General features: G+C 28.0%; 4 protein-coding genes across 8 annotated transcripts; 2 read left to right on the top strand and 2 right to left on the bottom strand.

Annotated features, from left to right (window-relative positions):
* Window positions 1-95: 95 nt before the first annotated feature.
* Window positions 96-4,461, bottom strand: LOC103578392 (condensin complex subunit 1). Its single transcript, XM_053737928.1, has 3 exons — window positions 4,456-4,461; window positions 4,272-4,386; window positions 96-4,186 (listed from the first exon to the last, which is right to left on the bottom strand). The coding sequence occupies exons 1-3, from the start codon at window positions 4,459-4,461 to the stop codon at window positions 294-296; spliced, it is 4,014 nt and encodes a 1,337-aa protein (XP_053593903.1). The 3' UTR covers window positions 96-293.
* On the top strand, window positions 4,460-9,479 carry LOC103578399 (putative uncharacterized protein DDB_G0282133). 3 transcript variants are annotated; one of them, XR_008403630.1, is made up of 5 exons: window positions 4,460-5,860; window positions 5,944-8,065; window positions 8,135-8,293; window positions 8,385-8,709; window positions 9,047-9,479. XR_008403630.1 is itself a non-coding variant. In XM_053738797.1 (4 exons), the coding sequence occupies exons 1-4, from the start codon at window positions 5,727-5,729 to the stop codon at window positions 8,451-8,453; spliced, it is 2,484 nt and encodes an 827-aa protein (XP_053594772.1). In that variant the 5' UTR covers window positions 4,460-5,726; the 3' UTR covers window positions 8,454-9,479. The 3 variants fall into 3 exon arrangements, 1 of the variants encoding a protein (XP_053594772.1); XR_008403629.1 differs by having other exon boundaries at window positions 8,385-9,186; window positions 9,356-9,479; XM_053738797.1 differs by having other exon boundaries at window positions 8,385-9,479.
* Window positions 9,480-11,220: 1,741 nt separating this feature from the next.
* Window positions 11,221-13,555, top strand: LOC103578390 (inositol-tetrakisphosphate 1-kinase). Of its 2 annotated transcripts, XM_014440047.2 has the most exons (6): window positions 11,221-11,606; window positions 11,692-11,906; window positions 11,998-12,096; window positions 12,164-12,305; window positions 12,374-12,510; window positions 12,728-13,555. In XM_014440047.2, the coding sequence occupies exons 2-6, from the start codon at window positions 11,793-11,795 to the stop codon at window positions 13,301-13,303; spliced, it is 1,068 nt and encodes a 355-aa protein (XP_014295533.1). In that variant the 5' UTR covers window positions 11,221-11,606; window positions 11,692-11,792; the 3' UTR covers window positions 13,304-13,555. The 2 variants fall into 2 exon arrangements, with proteins under 2 accessions (XP_014295533.1, XP_014295532.1); XM_014440046.2 differs by having other exon boundaries at window positions 11,221-11,906.
* A 1,336-nt stretch (window positions 13,556-14,891) lies between these two features.
* On the bottom strand, window positions 14,892-17,619 carry LOC103574072 (N-alpha-acetyltransferase 30). 2 transcript variants are annotated; one of them, XM_014440044.2, is made up of 4 exons: window positions 17,512-17,619; window positions 16,858-17,049; window positions 16,601-16,776; window positions 14,892-15,424 (listed from the first exon to the last, which is right to left on the bottom strand). In XM_014440044.2, the coding sequence occupies exons 1-4, from the start codon at window positions 17,519-17,521 to the stop codon at window positions 15,107-15,109; spliced, it is 696 nt and encodes a 231-aa protein (XP_014295530.1). In that variant the 5' UTR covers window positions 17,522-17,619; the 3' UTR covers window positions 14,892-15,106. The 2 variants fall into 2 exon arrangements, with proteins under 2 accessions (XP_014295530.1, XP_014295529.1); XM_014440043.2 differs by having other exon boundaries at window positions 16,858-17,609.
* Window positions 17,620-18,251: the final 632 nt, after the last annotated feature.

The following is an 18,251-nucleotide window of genomic DNA, read 5'->3' as shown; positions in this document are numbered from 1 at the left end:
TAATAACATTAACTTCCATCAACTTAATTTTAATGTAAATTAGATTAATACTATTGAAAAATTTTTACTTAGAAAATATTTTAAATGTAAATGAATTCAATATAGATGAAAACAATTTATTCATTTTAAAAGTATATACAGTTTTGTATTATAAAATTATTATCTAAAAATGAATATAAATATTATTTCTTATTAACATTACAATTTTTCTGTATTGTAATGTTATAAAAATGAAATACTTAAAAAGAATTAATAGTATGGAGAGTGAAATTTCTTTAAAACTTTAGCTTAAATTATTTTTTTCGTTTGTTTACGTGGCGAGTTGAACGTCGTTTTGGTGGAGAAATTTTGGGAGGTGGCATAACTTCACAATCAGCTTTTTTATTATTGTCAGTATTATTTTGATTAATGGTATTATTTTGACTTTGTTCATCTTGGCTTTGAATAACTGGAATATTATCAGAATTAGGATTGTCCAATAATTTCTCAATTTCTTGTTCTAAAATAGCACAAGCTTCTTTAACATCAGGTTTCTTTTTAGCTTGTTCAATTACCTCCCATAGAGCATCGTAAACATGTTTATTGTGAAGTTTGTCTTTGAAAAATGGAAGATTTCTTGTTAAATGAGTAATACCCTTTTTGTTTAATTGTAAAAGTGATAAGCAATATGTTAAAATTTTGCTTTGCCTTTCTGTAGTTACATCTTTAAATCTAAAACATATTTTATCTAATACTGACTCCATTTCTCGTTCTTTACTGAGCAGTGAAAATATAAACTTGAAAATTTTTTGTATATCTTCTTCATCAACTGTATCTTCGTCTAAACATGAAAATTTTGATAAAATATCTGGTAAAATATTACATAAGACATTAGGTTTTTTTGACAATTCTCGGAAAAATAATTGAGCATCATTTCTTATTTGTTCATCTTTATCAATTATACACAAAGCCATTTCTGACATTTGTCCTTTGGCCCGAATCATTTCTCGTTTAACTAAACTAGAAAGAATACGAACTGCTGTACGACGGACTAATACATCTGGATCAGTAAGTCTGTTATACATATGACTTGTCCAAGGATCAATATCATTTGTAAATCTAATCATTAAATCCGACAAACCAATTAAAATATTAGACCTTATTTCTGGATAAGTTGATTTTTCCAATATTGTCATCAATAACTGAAGATGGTCTTGACAAAATTTAGAAGACACTGTCATCATTTTAGTAAGCGCCAGTACTCCCCAAACTTGAATATATTTATTATTATACTTCTCGGGATGTTGACAAACATCAATAACAAGAGGCACAAATTGTGCTAATAAACAATTGTCATTAACAACATTATTATCTAAAGCTTCATTTATTGCTTCAGCATCAACATCATCAGCAGTTGCACCTGAAAGAATTTCATCTTCAGCGTCTTCTGAAAGTGCTGTATTTCTTCGGTGCACACTTATTGATTGACGAGCTTTCCTTGCCGATGATTGAACGGAAGCAGGTGATGATGAAAATGATTCATTCGAATGAGTATTATTCATATTGTTTTTCTTTTTACCTTTTACTGCATCACGAATGGCATTACGACGTTTCAATTCTTTGTAAATTTCAACATCAAGATGTACCATATGTCGTACAGCTACGTGACCAATTACATATAAAAATTTAGCCAACTGTGATTTAGGAACATCAACGTCACCAATAGGTTCTTCTAATAATTTTAATAAAATATCTTTTATAATAATATCCGGTGTATTAGCAAACTGATAAATAACATTTATTGCTTCAGTAGCAAAAGAAGTATATGACATTGAGGACGCAGTTTCAAATTTATTAACCAATAATGATGAAAGACTTTGAAATAATTCATGGTTATTATCAAATTTCAATGGCTCTTTTGTAAAATCTTCCGAATTATTTGATTTAATCATTAATATTGCTTTACAAGTATCACGTGCTAATAAAATATCATCTTTTGTTTGAAAACCAACTTTAATACAAATATTTAAATTTTTTAAAATAAGTTTTGGATTTTTGGCAGCTACCATTTTAAGAAGTATAATAGCACAACGACTTTCAATTATTGTCGTTGATGGATTTTTGAAATTATATTTTTCCCACATAACTTGCCAACTTTCTTCATCCAAATCTTTTTTATCACACCATTCTGATACAAGCTGTTCTAAAGCTGGACTTTGACCTGACTTCAATGTTTTTAATAAATTAATCAATCCATTAACGGAAATAATTGCTCGTTGACGATTTGGAATATTAGCTTCACTTTGAAAATATATTTCTTTATAAACTTCAGCGACATTTTTCTTTACTGATTCATCTCTACTAAAAGCTTGTAATAATGCCGTATGAAATGCTTTTTCAGCTCCAAAAATATTAAATTTATAAGCTTTACCTAATAAAGTACAAGATTCAATAGCTACCCCAGGTGTTGCTGCGTTTAACATTTGTTTAATAGTAGGTATTGCTGATTCTAATTCTGTTATGAAACTAATTATACTATGATAAATATTTAATGTTTGTTTTAAACGGCCAACTGTCTCTTTACGTTTGTTCCATTCAAAACTCTCAAATTTATTTTTATTGATATCATCACTTTGTGAATTTAAAAATATATATGCAAGGAAAAGTAAAAAACAATCCTCTTGACCATCAACATTATTTATATCAGAATCCAAGTTCAATTTTCTAACTATCATTTTTACTCGTTTTACTGCTAGTAAAAATTTACGATCAACAATTAAAGTACGTACTAATTCCCATTCTTTATCAATATTGATATCTCCCAGATTATCATCGTCATCATCATTATCTTCTTCGTCTTCATCATTATTTTCAAAATACTTTTTAATAGCTTTTAGAATTCCAGGTAATAAATCTTTCCAAAGTTCAATACGTTCATTATCACCACTTGCGCTTTCTGTTACGAAATCAGCCTGTATTTGACGTAAATTTTCATCACATTTATCACGTTGTTCAATTAATGCTTGTTTATCAAATTTAGAACCGTATGGGTTACACTCTATTAAATGACGTATTACTTGAAGAGCTTGCTTTCTCATAACAGCACCAGTTTCATGTAAATGTGGTATTACAGCTTTTAAAATAGGCAACATCTGTTGAATTGGTACTGCTTCAGAAGCCAATAATTTTTGCCAAACTTGAAAAACTTTAGATCTTACAAAACTATTGACATCTAATTTGTGTTTAAATAAATACTGAAAACATTCATCTCGTAAATTTTTTTGTTGTTTTGTTAGATTTTCTCCTGATAAACAATTAATAATCAAATTTTCCATTATTTCAATAGCACAATTTCTCATAATATAACATTCATTATCAAGATAATCAAATATATATTCCATTATATCGTCAGATCCTTGAAAAAATAATTCTGGTTGGATAGCGGCCATTGTTGAGAGAAATGTTGCAATATTTCGTGCTTCAGATTCTTCAAAATTAACTTGATCAATTTCATGTAAAATCTCAACAATAAAACTTTGACATTTATTTTCTGTTACCATATTCACAATTCCTTGTGCTAATGATTGTGCTAGAGTATCATAAGTTTTAACTAATTGAATTATTTTTATCTTACACGAAACTGCATGAGTGTAATTTTTTATAAGAATTCCTAAAATTTGCCAAACAATTTGTTTAACTTGCTTATCATTTTTATCTTTGTCCAATTCAATTATTTTATAACAAATATCAGCCAGAAGCATAACAAATGATTGTTCAACAATTGGTGGATCCCATAATTTATTTAATGATAATTGTAGCCAATCATAAATGGTAAATAAAATTTTATTACGTTTGAATTCCCATTCTTTTCTCACCTCTGATTTTTGCTCTGATTTCTTCTTTTTTCCTATTCCTTTATCACCTGTGGGATTGTTTGATTTGAGAGAACGATCTTCTAAATAATTTATAAAACTCGAGACCAAATATGCGTGCATTTTAACTATAGTCAACTTTTTCTTTTTATCCTCTTCAAAATCTTGACTTTCTAAGTCTTTAACTAAATATTCAGTAGATTTACATAGTCGATCGAAAGCTCTCGTGAGTACTGAATCATCGAGATTTTTACTATGAACTAAAACAGCGAAAAAATCATCAAAATGATCTAAAATAAATGCCGATCTTTTGTTTTGTAACGCTTGCCGGTTAGCTGAAATAAAATTAAGTTATGAAGTTGAGGTTACATTAAGCAATTTTTCATTTTGTATTCAACAATAAATAATTTAAATACTTACTGTCAAAAACTGAATTAATTTGGCGAGGTGAAATAACATCCTTTACATAATAATATCGGTCATTTTGCTTTAAAAGATCGTCTTTTTTTAATGGTATAATGAATTCCATATTGATCTAATAATTCAAGGCATAATAATTAATATTATTATTAATAATTAAGGTTTAAATGATTAAATTTGTTACATACATTATATCTGTAGATTACTGTCTCAATAATTAATAATAAACTTCAGTATTTTTAAATCTTTTAAGAATGTTTCAATATTCCGGATGAATTGTTTGTGTTGTTTATTGCGGACATAAAGAGACGCGTGAAAATCCGTTATCTTTTTTTGAATTCATATGAAGCACTGGAGCTTCTATCTCTATTTCAAGATGTCGCTATCATTTGTTAGGGTGCGTTCCACTAAGCGAATTTAGTTAGTTAGTTCATAAAGAGACAGATGACACTACGGCCGTATTCTGAAGCTAACTTAAAGGAAAGTGTTGGAGAGCAAACAGTTACTTTTAAGCTGACAGTAAATTGTCTGTAACTTGAACTCAATTTGACTACAAGAGTTACTGTCAGACAATGACGTTAAGTTGATTGAAAGTTTCCTCCGAATTGACGGCAAATTTTTCTGTCAAATTACATTCAGATGACGGTGGTTTATTTGCATCAACCTGCACGCAAGTATTATCCAGCCAAGGCTTGCCAGAAACTTTTCGTTAAGTTAGCCGAAAATGTTTCACTGCAGAACTTGCTTGCTGAACAAAGTGTGGCTATCAGGGGATTGAGTAAAGTTGTTCTTAAATAAAAAGAAAATTGACCTAATAGCCACTTTAGCTTAAAATTATGGGTAATTTGATGTTGAAATTATCTGAAATCTGCTGCCCGAATTTGCCGACAATTTCACAGCAAAAGTTGAAAATAAAAATTTGCGGTTAATCTTTTACGAAAAAAAACAGTTGGTAATGTTCATTCTTACCATCTCAGGAGGTAAGTAAATTTTTACATGAAATTGTCTACAATTTCAAGGTAAAAATATACTTAACAATTTTTCAAGTTAAATTAACGATAAATTGACATAAAATTTGCGTGAAAATTAAAAACAACTTTTTTCTAGTCAACTTTTGAAGTAAATTTGCAGTAAATTTTTCTAATTCGGGCAGTGAATTTACTTCAAATTCAATAGCAAGTTGCATACAAATTGCCGTAAAAAATAGAAAAGTCCGAAATTGACGGAAATTTGACGAAAAATTCAACGAAAGTTTTGTACAGTAAACTTTTGCGCAAGCAAACTGTGCATTAGAGTGAGTCAGTTTTAAAACAAAACTGCTAGTCCAAGAACAGCTTTCGAGTACAGATCTACAGATGGCTCTCGAGTAAGGAAATCCTGAGTAAAGTTGTCACACTGCCCAACAGACTACAGAATATTATTAATTTAAATTTTTTGATTATTTCTTATAATAATATGACAAAAAGTCTTGATGTTAGTTTTGATACTTCAGAGTTATTAAACAATGCTGAAAAACTTGTTGATGAAGTTGAAAAAAAAATCTTTAAAGTTAATTGTGATATAACAAACTTCCAACTTGACGACGATAGGTATATTTCAATGACTTTTTAAAAAATTTTTAAATCTTAATTCATTATTATTTTAATATAATGTTTTAAAATTTTTGTTTAAGTTGTCTTGACGGATGTGAATTGTATATTCGAGATATTGTTAATACTAAATTTAAGGAAATAAATAGAGATAAATTATCAGCTAACAATAACTATTGGTGTTATGAAAATCATATTAAATGTCAACCTCATAATTATGAACTACAGAAAATTAATAAATCCACTTTCAGGAATGATGTTATTAAAAAATCATCTCGAGATATACAAATATCTCATGAACAAATAAAAAATGATTCAAAAAATGTAAAATTACCACAACCTAAGAAGTATTTCAAAAAAGGAAATTTAAATACAATTGATGTTTTAACACGATCTAGTCAATCAGCTGTCATGCCTTCATTAAAACTTGATATATTACCTAATGAAACTAACATTGTAGGAGAAAATAATGATGATATTCCTGAATTAATAATTAATTCGTGTAAACAAAAAAAAACAAAAAATGAAAATTCAATTGATACTGCAGTGCAAACAAGCTTTCAAGAATTACTGAACGATAAACCACCAGAGTTATTAGATAAATCTTCAGAATTTTTTATTGCAAAAAATATTTCGAGTTCTTCGTTACCAAGTTGTAAAATTAAGTCAGCAATAAATACAGATAAAAGTAATCATAAAGAGATTAGTCAAAATAATTTCGATCAACAAGTTTTGAGTGATAATAAAAAATCAAAAAGATCGTTTATTGAATTTATCTGTCAGATCGCTGAATTAGAAATTAATAATTCAAGTGAGGTAAAGTCTGGAGATTATATAAAAGAGAATCAAAATGATTTTAACAATAATAAAAGTTCAAATATTGAAATAATAAATAATGATTTTAATTGGAATAAAATCAAACTAAATTCTCGGGAATACAAGGATGTCGATGAAAGATTAAATAATTTAGATATTAAAATTAAAAATATCATTGGAAATACTAGTAAATTAGATGATCAATTTAGATGTTATAACAATCGTAATCATATTGATTTCAAAATAAGGAGTAAAAGTAATAAAAGAGATGATAATAATTTTGGTGGAGTGAAAATTCCATTTAAGCCACGATCAAGAATTTCAAGTTCTGAAATAACTAGTGAAATATTTAAATCACCTGAAAGATTTTCAACACCATTAAATAATTGTAATTATATCGATATTCCTGTTAATGTTGATACAAAAAATACTTGTAATGATGTCGAAGAACTTTCTACATCTATTACTAAATTTGATGTAAACAATGATTCAAAAGTCTTTATAACGAGAAATAAATTTTCTCTATCAACGGCTAATGAAAATAGTGATGAAATAATTGTTGATGATAAATCTAAAATCGATTTTTGTTTATTAGAAACACAAAAAGAAATTAATAATAAAATACATTCAGATAAAGATAATGATTTTTCTAAAAATTATACTGTAAAAAAATTATATTGTGAGCAAGACGCAGAAAATGATCATTTTTCTTCCAACAGCAGTAATATGAATAATAAAAAAATATCTGGCAATAATGAAAAAAAAGAATTTGGATCTAAAAAATTATCAATTTCGAATGAGAAAAAATTACTTGAAAGTGTTAGATCTCAAGAAAATATAAAAAATAACAATAAACAAGTTGATAAAAATGAAGATTCTGTTAATTTTGAAAAAAATAATCTCACTGTTGAGTCATCAAAAGATGACCTTCGGGATCGTACCTCCTTTGACGTATCGGCAATTTATTCTGAAAGTTTTGAAGCAGCATCTTTAACTGAAGTTGAAAGTACATTAGAAGAGCATAAAGAAATTAATGATGGTAAAATTGAAAATTTTCAGTTACATAAAAAAAACGATACAGAACTTCAAGCTAATGTATTAATCAATCGTGAAGAAAATACAATTCATGAGACTACAATTGTTGAAGATTCAAAAGATGAATTAGAAAACAGGGAAATAATTACCGTAGACATTAAATCCAATTCTGTTAGAGAGAATACTAAAGAAAAGAATAATATTAATCAATCAAAAAATTCAAATTCAAGTATTCAATCATTAGTAGAAAAAAACGAAAATAGAAAAGAATATTCGTCAATCTATTCTTTACCATCATCATGTAGACAAATGCAAAAAAATAGTCCATCAGTTCAAACATCTACTGAAGAAAAAGTCAGTAGTTAATTTCATTTGTGAAATATAATTTTTTTTTTTTAATTCTAATAGTTTTATATTTTTTAGGGAAAATCTAGTACAAATGATTGTTCAGAAGGTGAATTTTATTTACCAATTTCGTATTCCCTCGGTGAAATAATAACAGTTACTGCATCTAATTCACAAGAAAATGAAAATTTTAATTATTACCAAAATTTAACTGACGGTATGCATGATATTTTAAATGTAAGTATTACTACTCATTATTTCAAAACTAATATTATATCGTTTTAAAAATAATTATAAATAAAATAAAATTATAATTTTATAAATTAAGTTCCAGTCATTCGTCACCAACATCATCCAAGTTGGCCAAGAAATGTCTTACACAGAGAACCAACAATAATTTATCTCAACCGTATGTTGAAGAACTGGAACGCAGCAATACACGTCAGATACCACGTCAAATACTTATCAACAACAAAAATTATATTAGTTTTTTTAACTTTCCGCTAAGAAAATTGAAAATTTTCAAAAATTCGGGAAGTTATTGGTTTCGGTTCGATTTTCAAACATCAAATTTCTAAGAGATCTTGACATTTTGAGGTTCTAGAAAGCTATTCTGACTAATTTTAAGATGATGTCCGAGTGTGTGTATGCATGTATGTACATACGTACGTATGTAAATATGTGTAACTTGAACGGATGGACCAATTTTGGTCGTCGAGGTGTCATTGGACGCGGCTCATCAATATCTAAAAGCTGTGAAAAATTGAGCTTGATCGGTAGGTGGCGTTCGGAGATATACTAAAAAAATAAAAATTTTTCAAAAATGTTTTTCTTTGGATAACTTTTAATGTTCCCGGTGGATTGATTCCAAAATCTAATCAGCTCTAAAACTTCATAAGCCGCGTCGAATATTACCTTAACCATCAAAATCAGTTCATTCGTTCAAGAGAAACCGTTAAAGAAAGAATTTAAAAAAAAATTTTTTTTTAGTTTTTTTGAAATTTCTCAAAAACAATGAGATAAATCAATTTCAAAATATGATCAGCTGTAGAACTCAATAAAACGAGTTGATTGCCACCTTAACCGTCTCAATCGGTTAATTCGTTTGAGAGATCGTTGGAGAAAAGATGGTAAAAAACGATTTTTTTTTCGAAAACAAAGGCATACAAAAGTATTTTTGAGCTCCTCGAGCTCGAAAATGTATTCAAAACGATTTTTTTGAGCCCAAGGAGCTCAAAAACAGTGGGAAGTTTTGGGGCTGGCCCGCAGCGTCAACTGATTGACCGATTTTTTTTGCAGCCCTCAAGTCTGCCGCCCTCAAGCGCAAACGCGCTGTGTGTACCTTATGATCAAAATTATTTTTCCGACAAATTAACTGACGTAACTATTTCATTAATTTAAAATAAATGACTTATATTTTTCACGTATCCGTCAATGAAAATTATTGTTCCATATTGTCCTAGAGCATAAATATCTTGCATTAATTCTTCATTTTCATCTTCTTCTTCTTCTGAGGAACCCGTATTTATCACATTATTCATTAAAAGTATCATTGGATCCATTCTTTCAAAATAATTTAATTTTTTATAAAAATAAATTAACCAGGTGATCAACTCATGACACTCAAATAAATTTTGAAAATACGTTAAAGTTAAATATTTCAAATTTCGCGAAAAAATTACGCTGCTACTACACTGCATTGTCCCTGATAGCCACGTCAACCGCAAGTTAACTTCGAGCTACGGCCGTATTCTGAAGTCGGTAATGTTCATTCTTACCTTTGCAGAAGGTAAGCATCCCTGATAGCCAAGTTGGCGAGAAACTGACGAGAAACTTGCAGCCGCAACTGGAACCAAGTTGATCGCCAACAGTTGGTACCTCCAATAGTTGATAGACATTTTCTGAGAAAGTTGGTGGCAAAAGTTGTAAATCCAAAAAGTTGACGATCACTTTCTGAGAAAGTTGGTGGCAAAAGTTGCTTGCAAAAGTTGGTGATCATAAGTTGACGGTAAGTTTACTTTCAATTTCCTCAGAAACTTGCATTCCAGTTGCGGCTCCATACTGCCGCCAACTTTCTGAGAAAGTTGGCGGTAACTTGTAGCCAAAAGTTGCAAAAGCTGAAGTTGTCGATAACTTGTCGTCAAGTTGGTCGGAAACTAATGAATGACCAACTTTTTCTCGATCAACTCGTGTTATCAGGGCAAATTTATACATAAAATTGTCTACAATTTGACGGTAAAAAAACACTTAACAATTTTTCAAGTCAAGTTAACAACAAATTGACAAAATTCGCCTGAAAGTTAACGACAACTTTTTTTTGGTCAACTTTTGAAGTGAATTTGCATTCTAATTTGGGCAGTAAATTTACGTCAAATTCAATAGCAAGTTAGGGGGTTATGCTACCGGACCTTTTTCTCACACTCAAAAAAATAAACGTGACTGTCTTTGTTGCACTCGTAGAGTAAATGAGAATTTTAAAACAATTTTTTTCGGAGACGAATTAGAATTTTTGAAAATACGAAATTTCTAAGCCTTTGTTAAGGTTTTAAAAAACGCTAAAGACTCTTGATTTTAGGTTTTCAGTGTTTGTCCGTGAATTAAATTGATTTGAAAATCAGTTACCGTTACCCCTTAAGTTAGTCAAAAATGTTTCACTGCAGAACTTTCTTAGCAATTATATTTGAAGTATGGCTATCAGGGATGCTTGGAGTGCCAGAAACTTCACCCAACTAAAAAATATTCGAACGTAAAATTTATATGAAAAGATGAATAGTCGAAATGTAAATTATTCGAAAAAAATATCATAGTATATATATATATATATATATATATATATATATATATATATATATAATTGAAGTTAACAGGAACAGAAAAAAACACACCAACTTTGTATATATAAATTATGCCGTAAATAAGGGCTGAAAAATGTTATTGCATGCAAAAGACATTGTTCGAAAGTAAATATACCAGTATGGACTCACTTCACGAGTCGTCATGGAACCGAAAAGACAAAATCCGCATCGCCATCTATGGAAAACGAATTGAATCCTCCTCGTCAAGTAATTTTTCAGTTGGGTGGAGTTTTTGGCACCCGATGTGCTATGCTACAGCTGTTCGCAGCGTATTGCGGAACGCATCCTATATGAGTGGATTACCCATTTTTTTTTTTTTTTTTTTCAAAACTTTTTTTTTGTAATTATTGAAAAAAATTGTAAATTTTTTATTAGTTGAAATTCTTATTTATGTTTCTACTTTAGAACAATAATATATATTTATAAAAATGTTATTTAATGATTAACTATAATATATTTTTTAATTCACTGCTTGTTGCATTTGTTTGAATGCTTTTTTCAAAAATTTTGAACCTCTAAGATGACCCCACCCTAAGCAAGTATCGCAGAAAATCCAATTTGACCAAACATCGATCGACGTCATTTAATGATTTTGATATGCAATCAATTTTTATACCACTCCTCATCTTATTCGGATCTAACCTCTATCAATTGAAAAAAGTGTTGACAATGTTGTTGAATGTTACTATACCTACGTAAATACATTATTGTATAATTATATTTTGTTTGTTTATTTTTATTTCTTTACAATGTAATTTTTATACTCATTTTCCAAAATAGTTTTTGATTTTCCATGAATGTAGTATACTCATACATATTTAGTTATTTAATAAAAAAATACATAAATTTTTAAATAAAACATGTGATTGTGATACGCAAAAATGGATAAAGAAAATAATATAATTGGATATTGGATATCAGAAAAAAAACAACAGAAATTAAATTGGAAGGAATTTAAAAATATCTGTGAACAGAAAGGTTTTATATTGAAACAAGTAATATTTCTACTGATGGAATTTTTAGTTGAATGTATTAAATAATAACTTATTATAGGTTATAATTATGTAATTTAATTTATATTTTAAGATCAATCTTGATAATAATCTTGAGTCTCAAGGACCATTCCATGTCTTCCTTCATAAATTAACTGATACTTTAGCATTAGCGGAGTGTGGTGATCAAAATGTAGTCAACTTTTTTATATTATTTGAAGAAAAAAAAATTTTTTTTATCCATTTATTTTTTATTACAGGCCAAGAAAATTGTAACTAAAGTTCAAGAATTTTTGAATAAATATCCAGAAATGATATTAATCGATCCTTTTGAAAATGTTAAAAATTTAAATAATCGTCAGAAATCTTATGAAATGTTACATGAAGAAATTATATCCAATGGTTGGTACAGATGCAGAAAAAAAAAAAATAAAGAGTAAATTACTTTTGACATAAAACTTTAATTGCAGATATATTTGTTCCAAATTCAGTTGAATTGAAATCTGAGATTGCTGATGAAAATTTAAAGCACTTAAGATTATCCTGTATTAAATTTCCTTTTATTTGTAAACCATTATTTGCTCATGGTTCTAGTGATGCTCATAAGGTAATTGAAATAATAATAAAATTTTTTTCAGTTCATTTTATGATTAAAATTAAAAGCAAAAAAGAACTCAGTATTAATTTAGACTCAGTTTTTTTTTTTTGAAAACATTTTTATTAGACTGAATAAAAATATAAGCGGAAAGCATTGCTTTTTATTTTAATCATATGCTATAACTATGTTGTCAATGGATTAATGTTATGATAATTTAAACTAATAGATGATGGTAATATTCAACGAAAAAGGTCTAAAGAACTGCCAATTACCATGTGTGGCCCAAAATTTTATCAATCATAATGCTATTTTATACAAAGTTTTCATTGTTGGAAAATATTTTCATCTTGTTGAAAGGCCAAGTCTAAAAAATTTTTATCCAAGTGATTGTGAATCATTGAACACATTATTTTTCAGTTCACATGATATTTCAAAGAGTGGTTCTAATTCACAATGGTCAGTGATATCAAAAGAAGATAAAGCATTAAGAATTAAGCCTAATCATGAAATAATTCAAGACATGGTTACAAAGATAACAAAAATCTTTGGACTGACTCTTTTAGGCGTTGATGTTGTAATTGAAAATCATACTGGAAAATATGCGATTATTGATGTCAATGTTTTTCCAGGATATGATGGTTATCCGCATTTTTTTATTCATTTAATTGAAACAATTCAAGTTTTTATTGATGAACAACGTTTAAATCATAATATGCATTGCTTGATATTAAAAAAATGTATGAATGATGAACTAGATTCTGGATTTGAAAGTGATGATAAAAAAAAACAATCAATAAAATAAAAATTTTAATAATAAATTAAACTTTTTAAGTACAAGAAGATTAATTTAACATAGAATGATTGCTATTTTTTATATTTATTAATAACTAGTCAGAGAAAAAAAAAATAATAAAAGTTCATTCCAATTTTATATGATGATTTAGGTAGACGAATTAATACCCTATCACTCCATATATTTGTATATCTATATTTAGTAAATATAGATATAAAAATACATGAGTGATCGAGTACTAGTTCCCTGATCAGGTACTGGGTCTCTTACCTTATAAGTTAAAAATAAAAGTTTATATAAAAATTTTATTTGATATATATATATATATATATATATATATATATATATATATATATATGTATGTATAACAAAAAAATTTTTAATACAAATTTTATTCGGTATTTAATTAACTTTTCATGTAAAAAAATGTAAAATAGTTTTTATAGTTCATTATTATGCTGATTTTTTTTACCCATTTTTCTTGTCCATAAATGTATTTCAGAACAAATGAAATTTTTCAACTACAGTTCCAATATTATGTAATTATAACTTTTATTTTTGATATTAATATTTTGTTTTTTTACATACAGTCAAATTTATGTATAAATGAAAAAGTTGTACATTTGAAAAAAACAATTGTAGATTTAATTTATAAGAATAATAATATTTTAGAGAATCATAGAATAATTGAATAGCAAAAAAAGTTATTAGTTCACATAGAAAATTTGTAGCCCCATAAAATGATCGCACTTGATATATCTAAAATTAATAAGTAAAATAAAATTTACATACCATTGAATCATATTGTTGATAACTTAAACAAGAGTATAAATAAAACTTTTGACGTATAACTGTTATGTACTTTTATTTTCAATATAATTTATACGTAACACTCACATTTTTTGTTGGATTTATTTTTGTAACTTTAATTTTTATGTTAATATCCTTCTTTATTAATAATACAATGATATTTGGCGAAAAAAAACTGAAAATATAAACTTTTCTTTGCCGACACTCAATATTTTTATTTTTAAGATTTTACGTGACTGGTTTTTTGCAGTATAAATCAATTAAATAATTAATAAATTGAAAATTTATTAATTTTATTTAAACGATTATGTTGACGAGCTTTATATTTCCTTCTCTTTTTTCTCATTAAAATATTTTAAAATTTCTACTTGTATTACATTTTGCGTTAAATACAATAAGATATCTACCAAACTATAATATCACAATGAAATTTTTTTTTTCTATAATCGAGTTTTTGCGATTTTTACTTATTGATAATTTAATAAATTAGTTAATAATATTGTGATTAGACATGGTCAGAATAAAGAAAAAAATACATTATTATTTTTAATGTGATTTTTATAGCTTTTTTTTTTTATCATGACGACTTTATTTTCTTTGTAAATATTTTATACTTATAATTATACATTCTTTCTTTCTTCATTTTTTAATTTTTTAATAATGTTTAAAATTTGCGACCAATTATATTTCAGATGCACAATTAATGCAAAAGATGAATGTTATTAGAATGAACATAAAAAAAATATCAACAAGCGGACGGGATTTGGAAGCATCGATTAAAAAAGTAAAATCACGAAAGCTAATAAAAATAGCTGATATATTTTAAGTAAAATAAATTTAATAGTTAAATTCATGAAAATAATTTGATGTTTATATTAATATAGTCTTGATGAATTAAATCTTAATATTATGTAAGAATAACAATGACAATAATTATTGTTATAAACTAATCATTTTAATATTCGTATTAATTTTCTATTCACACGAATATGCAAATAAATTTCATCTAAGCCAAAGTTTGAGTCTTAATGCATCAACACCATTTAGATAATAACGAAATAATCTTTTATCCCTTACAAATCCAAGATTTTCATACAGTCGTAATGCTGGTCGATTAGTTATTTCCGTTTCCAGTACTATTTCATCAGCATCATCTTCGACCATCGCCCGAATGGCTTTTCTCACTAAATTTGAGCCTATTTTACGTTTCCTATATTTTATATCTACTGCTAACATTGCGATGTAACCACGTTTTATAATTTTTCGATGGATATCAAGTTTACAGACAATTGCGCCTACACATTCTTTGCCATGCATTGCCTGAGAAAAAAAAGAAATTATTAATATAGAAACTATAATAAGGTAAGAGTACTAGTACCCAGCCCCAAACCAGTAGGAAGCCACCTCATGTTGAATTATATCTATATATATTTTGAGCCAATGTTAAAGTATAGACCCGGCTGGCTACTGGTTAGGGGCTGGGTACTGGTGCTCTTACCCTATAAACAAAAAAATCGATCAATTATCTTTTCAATGCTATTGACAATCTTTAAATTGGTTTTTAAAATCAAATCTTCTTAAAATATCAGCTCTTAATTACAAGATTCAAGTCTATTATTATATCAATATTTTCCATGACGAACTTGGAGACAAATTTACGTAAAATTATTTCTTTTTTTTTTTTAATAATGAATTGTTTATTGTACACCTCATGCGCCGAAGCGCTGAGGGTGCTTTATGAACGTTTTTTTTTAATTTTAGTGCTAACAATATATTGATAATTGTATTTTAGAGGGTTTTAATTTTGAAAAGGCGTTAAATTTCCAAAAAAAAAGTATATGTTTAAAATAAAAGAATATTAATCCTCAATAATTTTATGTAGAATTTAAAAATGCGATGAAAGATCTTTAAACCTTTACATTAAGAGTTCATATTTTTAAAAACATTGTTTTTAAGGACAATCTAAAGATTTTGAGTCACTTTTAATACAGTGGGACCTCGTTACAAGACTAGCTTGGGGCTGTAAGGGAAAAAATACTTAGAATTAAGGTACCCCCACTATTGTGCTTAACAGCGTTTGCGTCCAAACCTCGCTATAAGACTATCGCTGTTTTGCGTTTTTTTATGTATTCGATTCAACTCTACTCTAGTAAATCTATTTTATATATAATCATAAATAAACACAATTTTGTGTTTCTTTTCTGTTAATTAATTATGTGATCCACGAAATTTTAAGTACGCTCTATGGAAATAAATTACTTAATCTACAATCTTTAAGTATGTACATTTTATCTCGATTTTAGTCGTACTGGTTGTAAGTCTTATAGCGAGGTTTCGGCGCAAAACTTTTATTGAGTTGTTGGTAGGGGAAGTAGTCTGAGCGAGTTTTAACAAATTGTGGGGAAGTCTTATAACGCGAAGTCTTATAACCAGGTCCTACTGTAAAAACAAAAACGATTTTTCTGTCTATATAAAAATGGATAAAACATTTCTTACCAAAAAGCACAGTTTCGGCCAATTATGAATAAAATATCTATAGGTATAAATAGAATATGGCTCACTTAGATCTTTTTGAATTAACTTCATGATATCTGGCATTTGAAGTTCATTTGTATAACTCACGTACTCTACGTCATTATCTTTACTATCTACACATGCTACCTCTTCTCCACCTGGAAATAAAAAAATAAAATGCAACTATAGTTATAGATTAAATAAATAAAAATATTTATTTATAATATGATGTGATTTACCCAATTTATGTAAATGACTAGTTTCCATCGTTTGTGTTTCAGGTAATTGATTGTGGTCTACAGAATTTTTTTTTTGAGAATTACAAATACCATTGTGTAATCCATTAGTTAATGGTTCTTCAGTTAAATCTTCGGTTTTATTATTTAGCCGTGATTTTATATTCATATTTGCAATGTCAGGCAGTGAATTGTCTGAAATTGTTTCAACTTTGTCTTTACCGACAATAACTTGCTCATTTTGTCTTCGTTCGTGATCCATATTTAATTTTTTTTTTTTAATTATATTATCAATTCAATTTTATTTTATTCAATTAAATATTTACTTAAATAAAAAATAAATTCGAAATCTTGTTATGAGGAACCACAGGCAGAAGCGACAATTTATTCAATATGATAAAATTAAATTTTTGAAAATATCAAATAAAATTTATTTCAGAACTTCAACTTTCAACATAACACACATACTCTAAAAAACTTTTTCATTATTTAAGTCGAATTTTCATAATTAAGTTAAAGTTATTAATTTAGTAAAATTATTTTAACAAAAAAATTCACTCATCGAATGGAAAATAATGAACAATTGACACCATTTTAGTTTTTCGGAATTAATTTTTTTTTATTTATTAAATATAACATTAAATATATATGATATACCTATTGGCATATAGTTATAGCAGCCCTCTCCGACTCCCCCACTTTTTTAGATCCCGACTGACTCCATTTGAACTAATCCAGGAGGTGGCAATAGTGCTTCTGTGGCGGACCTGAGCCCTCAGTCACGCCTCTCGAGACTGGAATTAAGACTAGAGCGACTAACACGCTACTCTACAGTCAAATCCTAAAACCATGGAGACCAAGGTTACTAGAATAGGAAGGTTGGGTCAACCATTATCCCAATGTTAAATTTTGTCGCTGGTCCCGTTCTAAGAATAAATGCTGGTCTACCAATCAGCTTTCCCGGAGCATTTTGGATGAATTTTCAATACTCTATCGATACCGAAAATATCGATACTTCGTTTTTAGTGCGCAGACGTGATATAAAATACGCTCAAAGTTGATAATTCAAATTTATTCAAGGGAAGGGGTGGGGGCAAAATGGGCCCCCTCAAATTTAGGATGCCTCAAAATATTTGGGGGCAAAATAGGCCCGTCCCGCTAAAATTTTTATCCCGTTTAAATGATTTATGAACAAGGAACCCTTGCAAAGTGTTTGAGAGACAAAATTTTAAAATTCCAGATGCGGATCTGGTGAAAAATCGTATACACACCACGGAGGAAAGTAGGAAATCCAAATCCGAGTGTTCGCGACCATTGCCTTCGACTCGGGTAAGTAATTATGCACTCGGTTTAGAATATCCTACTTTCCTCCCATGATGTGTAACATACTATTAAGA

The sequence above is a fragment of the Microplitis demolitor genome, chromosome 4, assembly GCF_026212275.2.
Source record: "Microplitis demolitor isolate Queensland-Clemson2020A chromosome 4, iyMicDemo2.1a, whole genome shotgun sequence".
NCBI classification, from domain to species: Eukaryota; Metazoa; Arthropoda; class Insecta; order Hymenoptera; family Braconidae; genus Microplitis; species Microplitis demolitor.
Note: the sequence above shows the minus strand (reverse complement) of the source record. Positions and strands in the feature narration are given on the sequence as shown.

What these genes read in the sequence shown, in the direction of transcription:
- LOC103578392 (XM_053737928.1), bottom strand. An exon ending in AATTAATTCAGTTTTTGACA is followed by an intron (nt 4,187 to 4,271) that starts GTAAGTATTTAA and finishes ATTTTATTTCAG; the next exon opens with CTAACCGGCAAGCGTTACAA.
- LOC103578399 (XM_053738797.1), top strand. Translation starts at nt 5,727, where the DNA reads ATGACAAAAAGTCTTGATGTTAGTTTTGATACTTCAGAGTTATTAAAC. An exon ending in TTCCAACTTGACGACGATAG is followed by an intron (nt 5,861 to 5,943) that starts GTATATTTCAAT and finishes TTTTTGTTTAAG; the next exon opens with TTGTCTTGACGGATGTGAAT. An exon ending in AAACATCTACTGAAGAAAAA is followed by an intron (nt 8,066 to 8,134) that starts GTCAGTAGTTAA and finishes TATATTTTTTAG; the next exon opens with GGAAAATCTAGTACAAATGA.
- LOC103578390 (XM_014440047.2), top strand. Translation starts at nt 11,793, where the DNA reads ATGGATAAAGAAAATAATATAATTGGATATTGGATATCAGAAAAAAAA. An exon ending in CGGAGTGTGGTGATCAAAAT is followed by an intron (nt 12,097 to 12,163) that starts GTAGTCAACTTT and finishes TTTTTATTACAG; the next exon opens with GCCAAGAAAATTGTAACTAA. An exon ending in GTTCTAGTGATGCTCATAAG is followed by an intron (nt 12,511 to 12,727) that starts GTAATTGAAATA and finishes TTAAACTAATAG; the next exon opens with ATGATGGTAATATTCAACGA.
- LOC103574072 (XM_014440043.2), bottom strand. Translation starts at nt 17,116, where the DNA reads ATGGATCACGAACGAAGACAAAATGAGCAAGTTATTGTCGGTAAAGAC. An exon ending in TAGTCATTTACATAAATTGG is followed by an intron (nt 16,777 to 16,857) that starts GTAAATCACATC and finishes TTTTATTTCCAG; the next exon opens with GTGGAGAAGAGGTAGCATGT. An exon ending in GGCCGAAACTGTGCTTTTTG is followed by an intron (nt 15,425 to 16,600) that starts GTAAGAAATGTT and finishes TTTTTTTCTCAG; the next exon opens with GCAATGCATGGCAAAGAATG.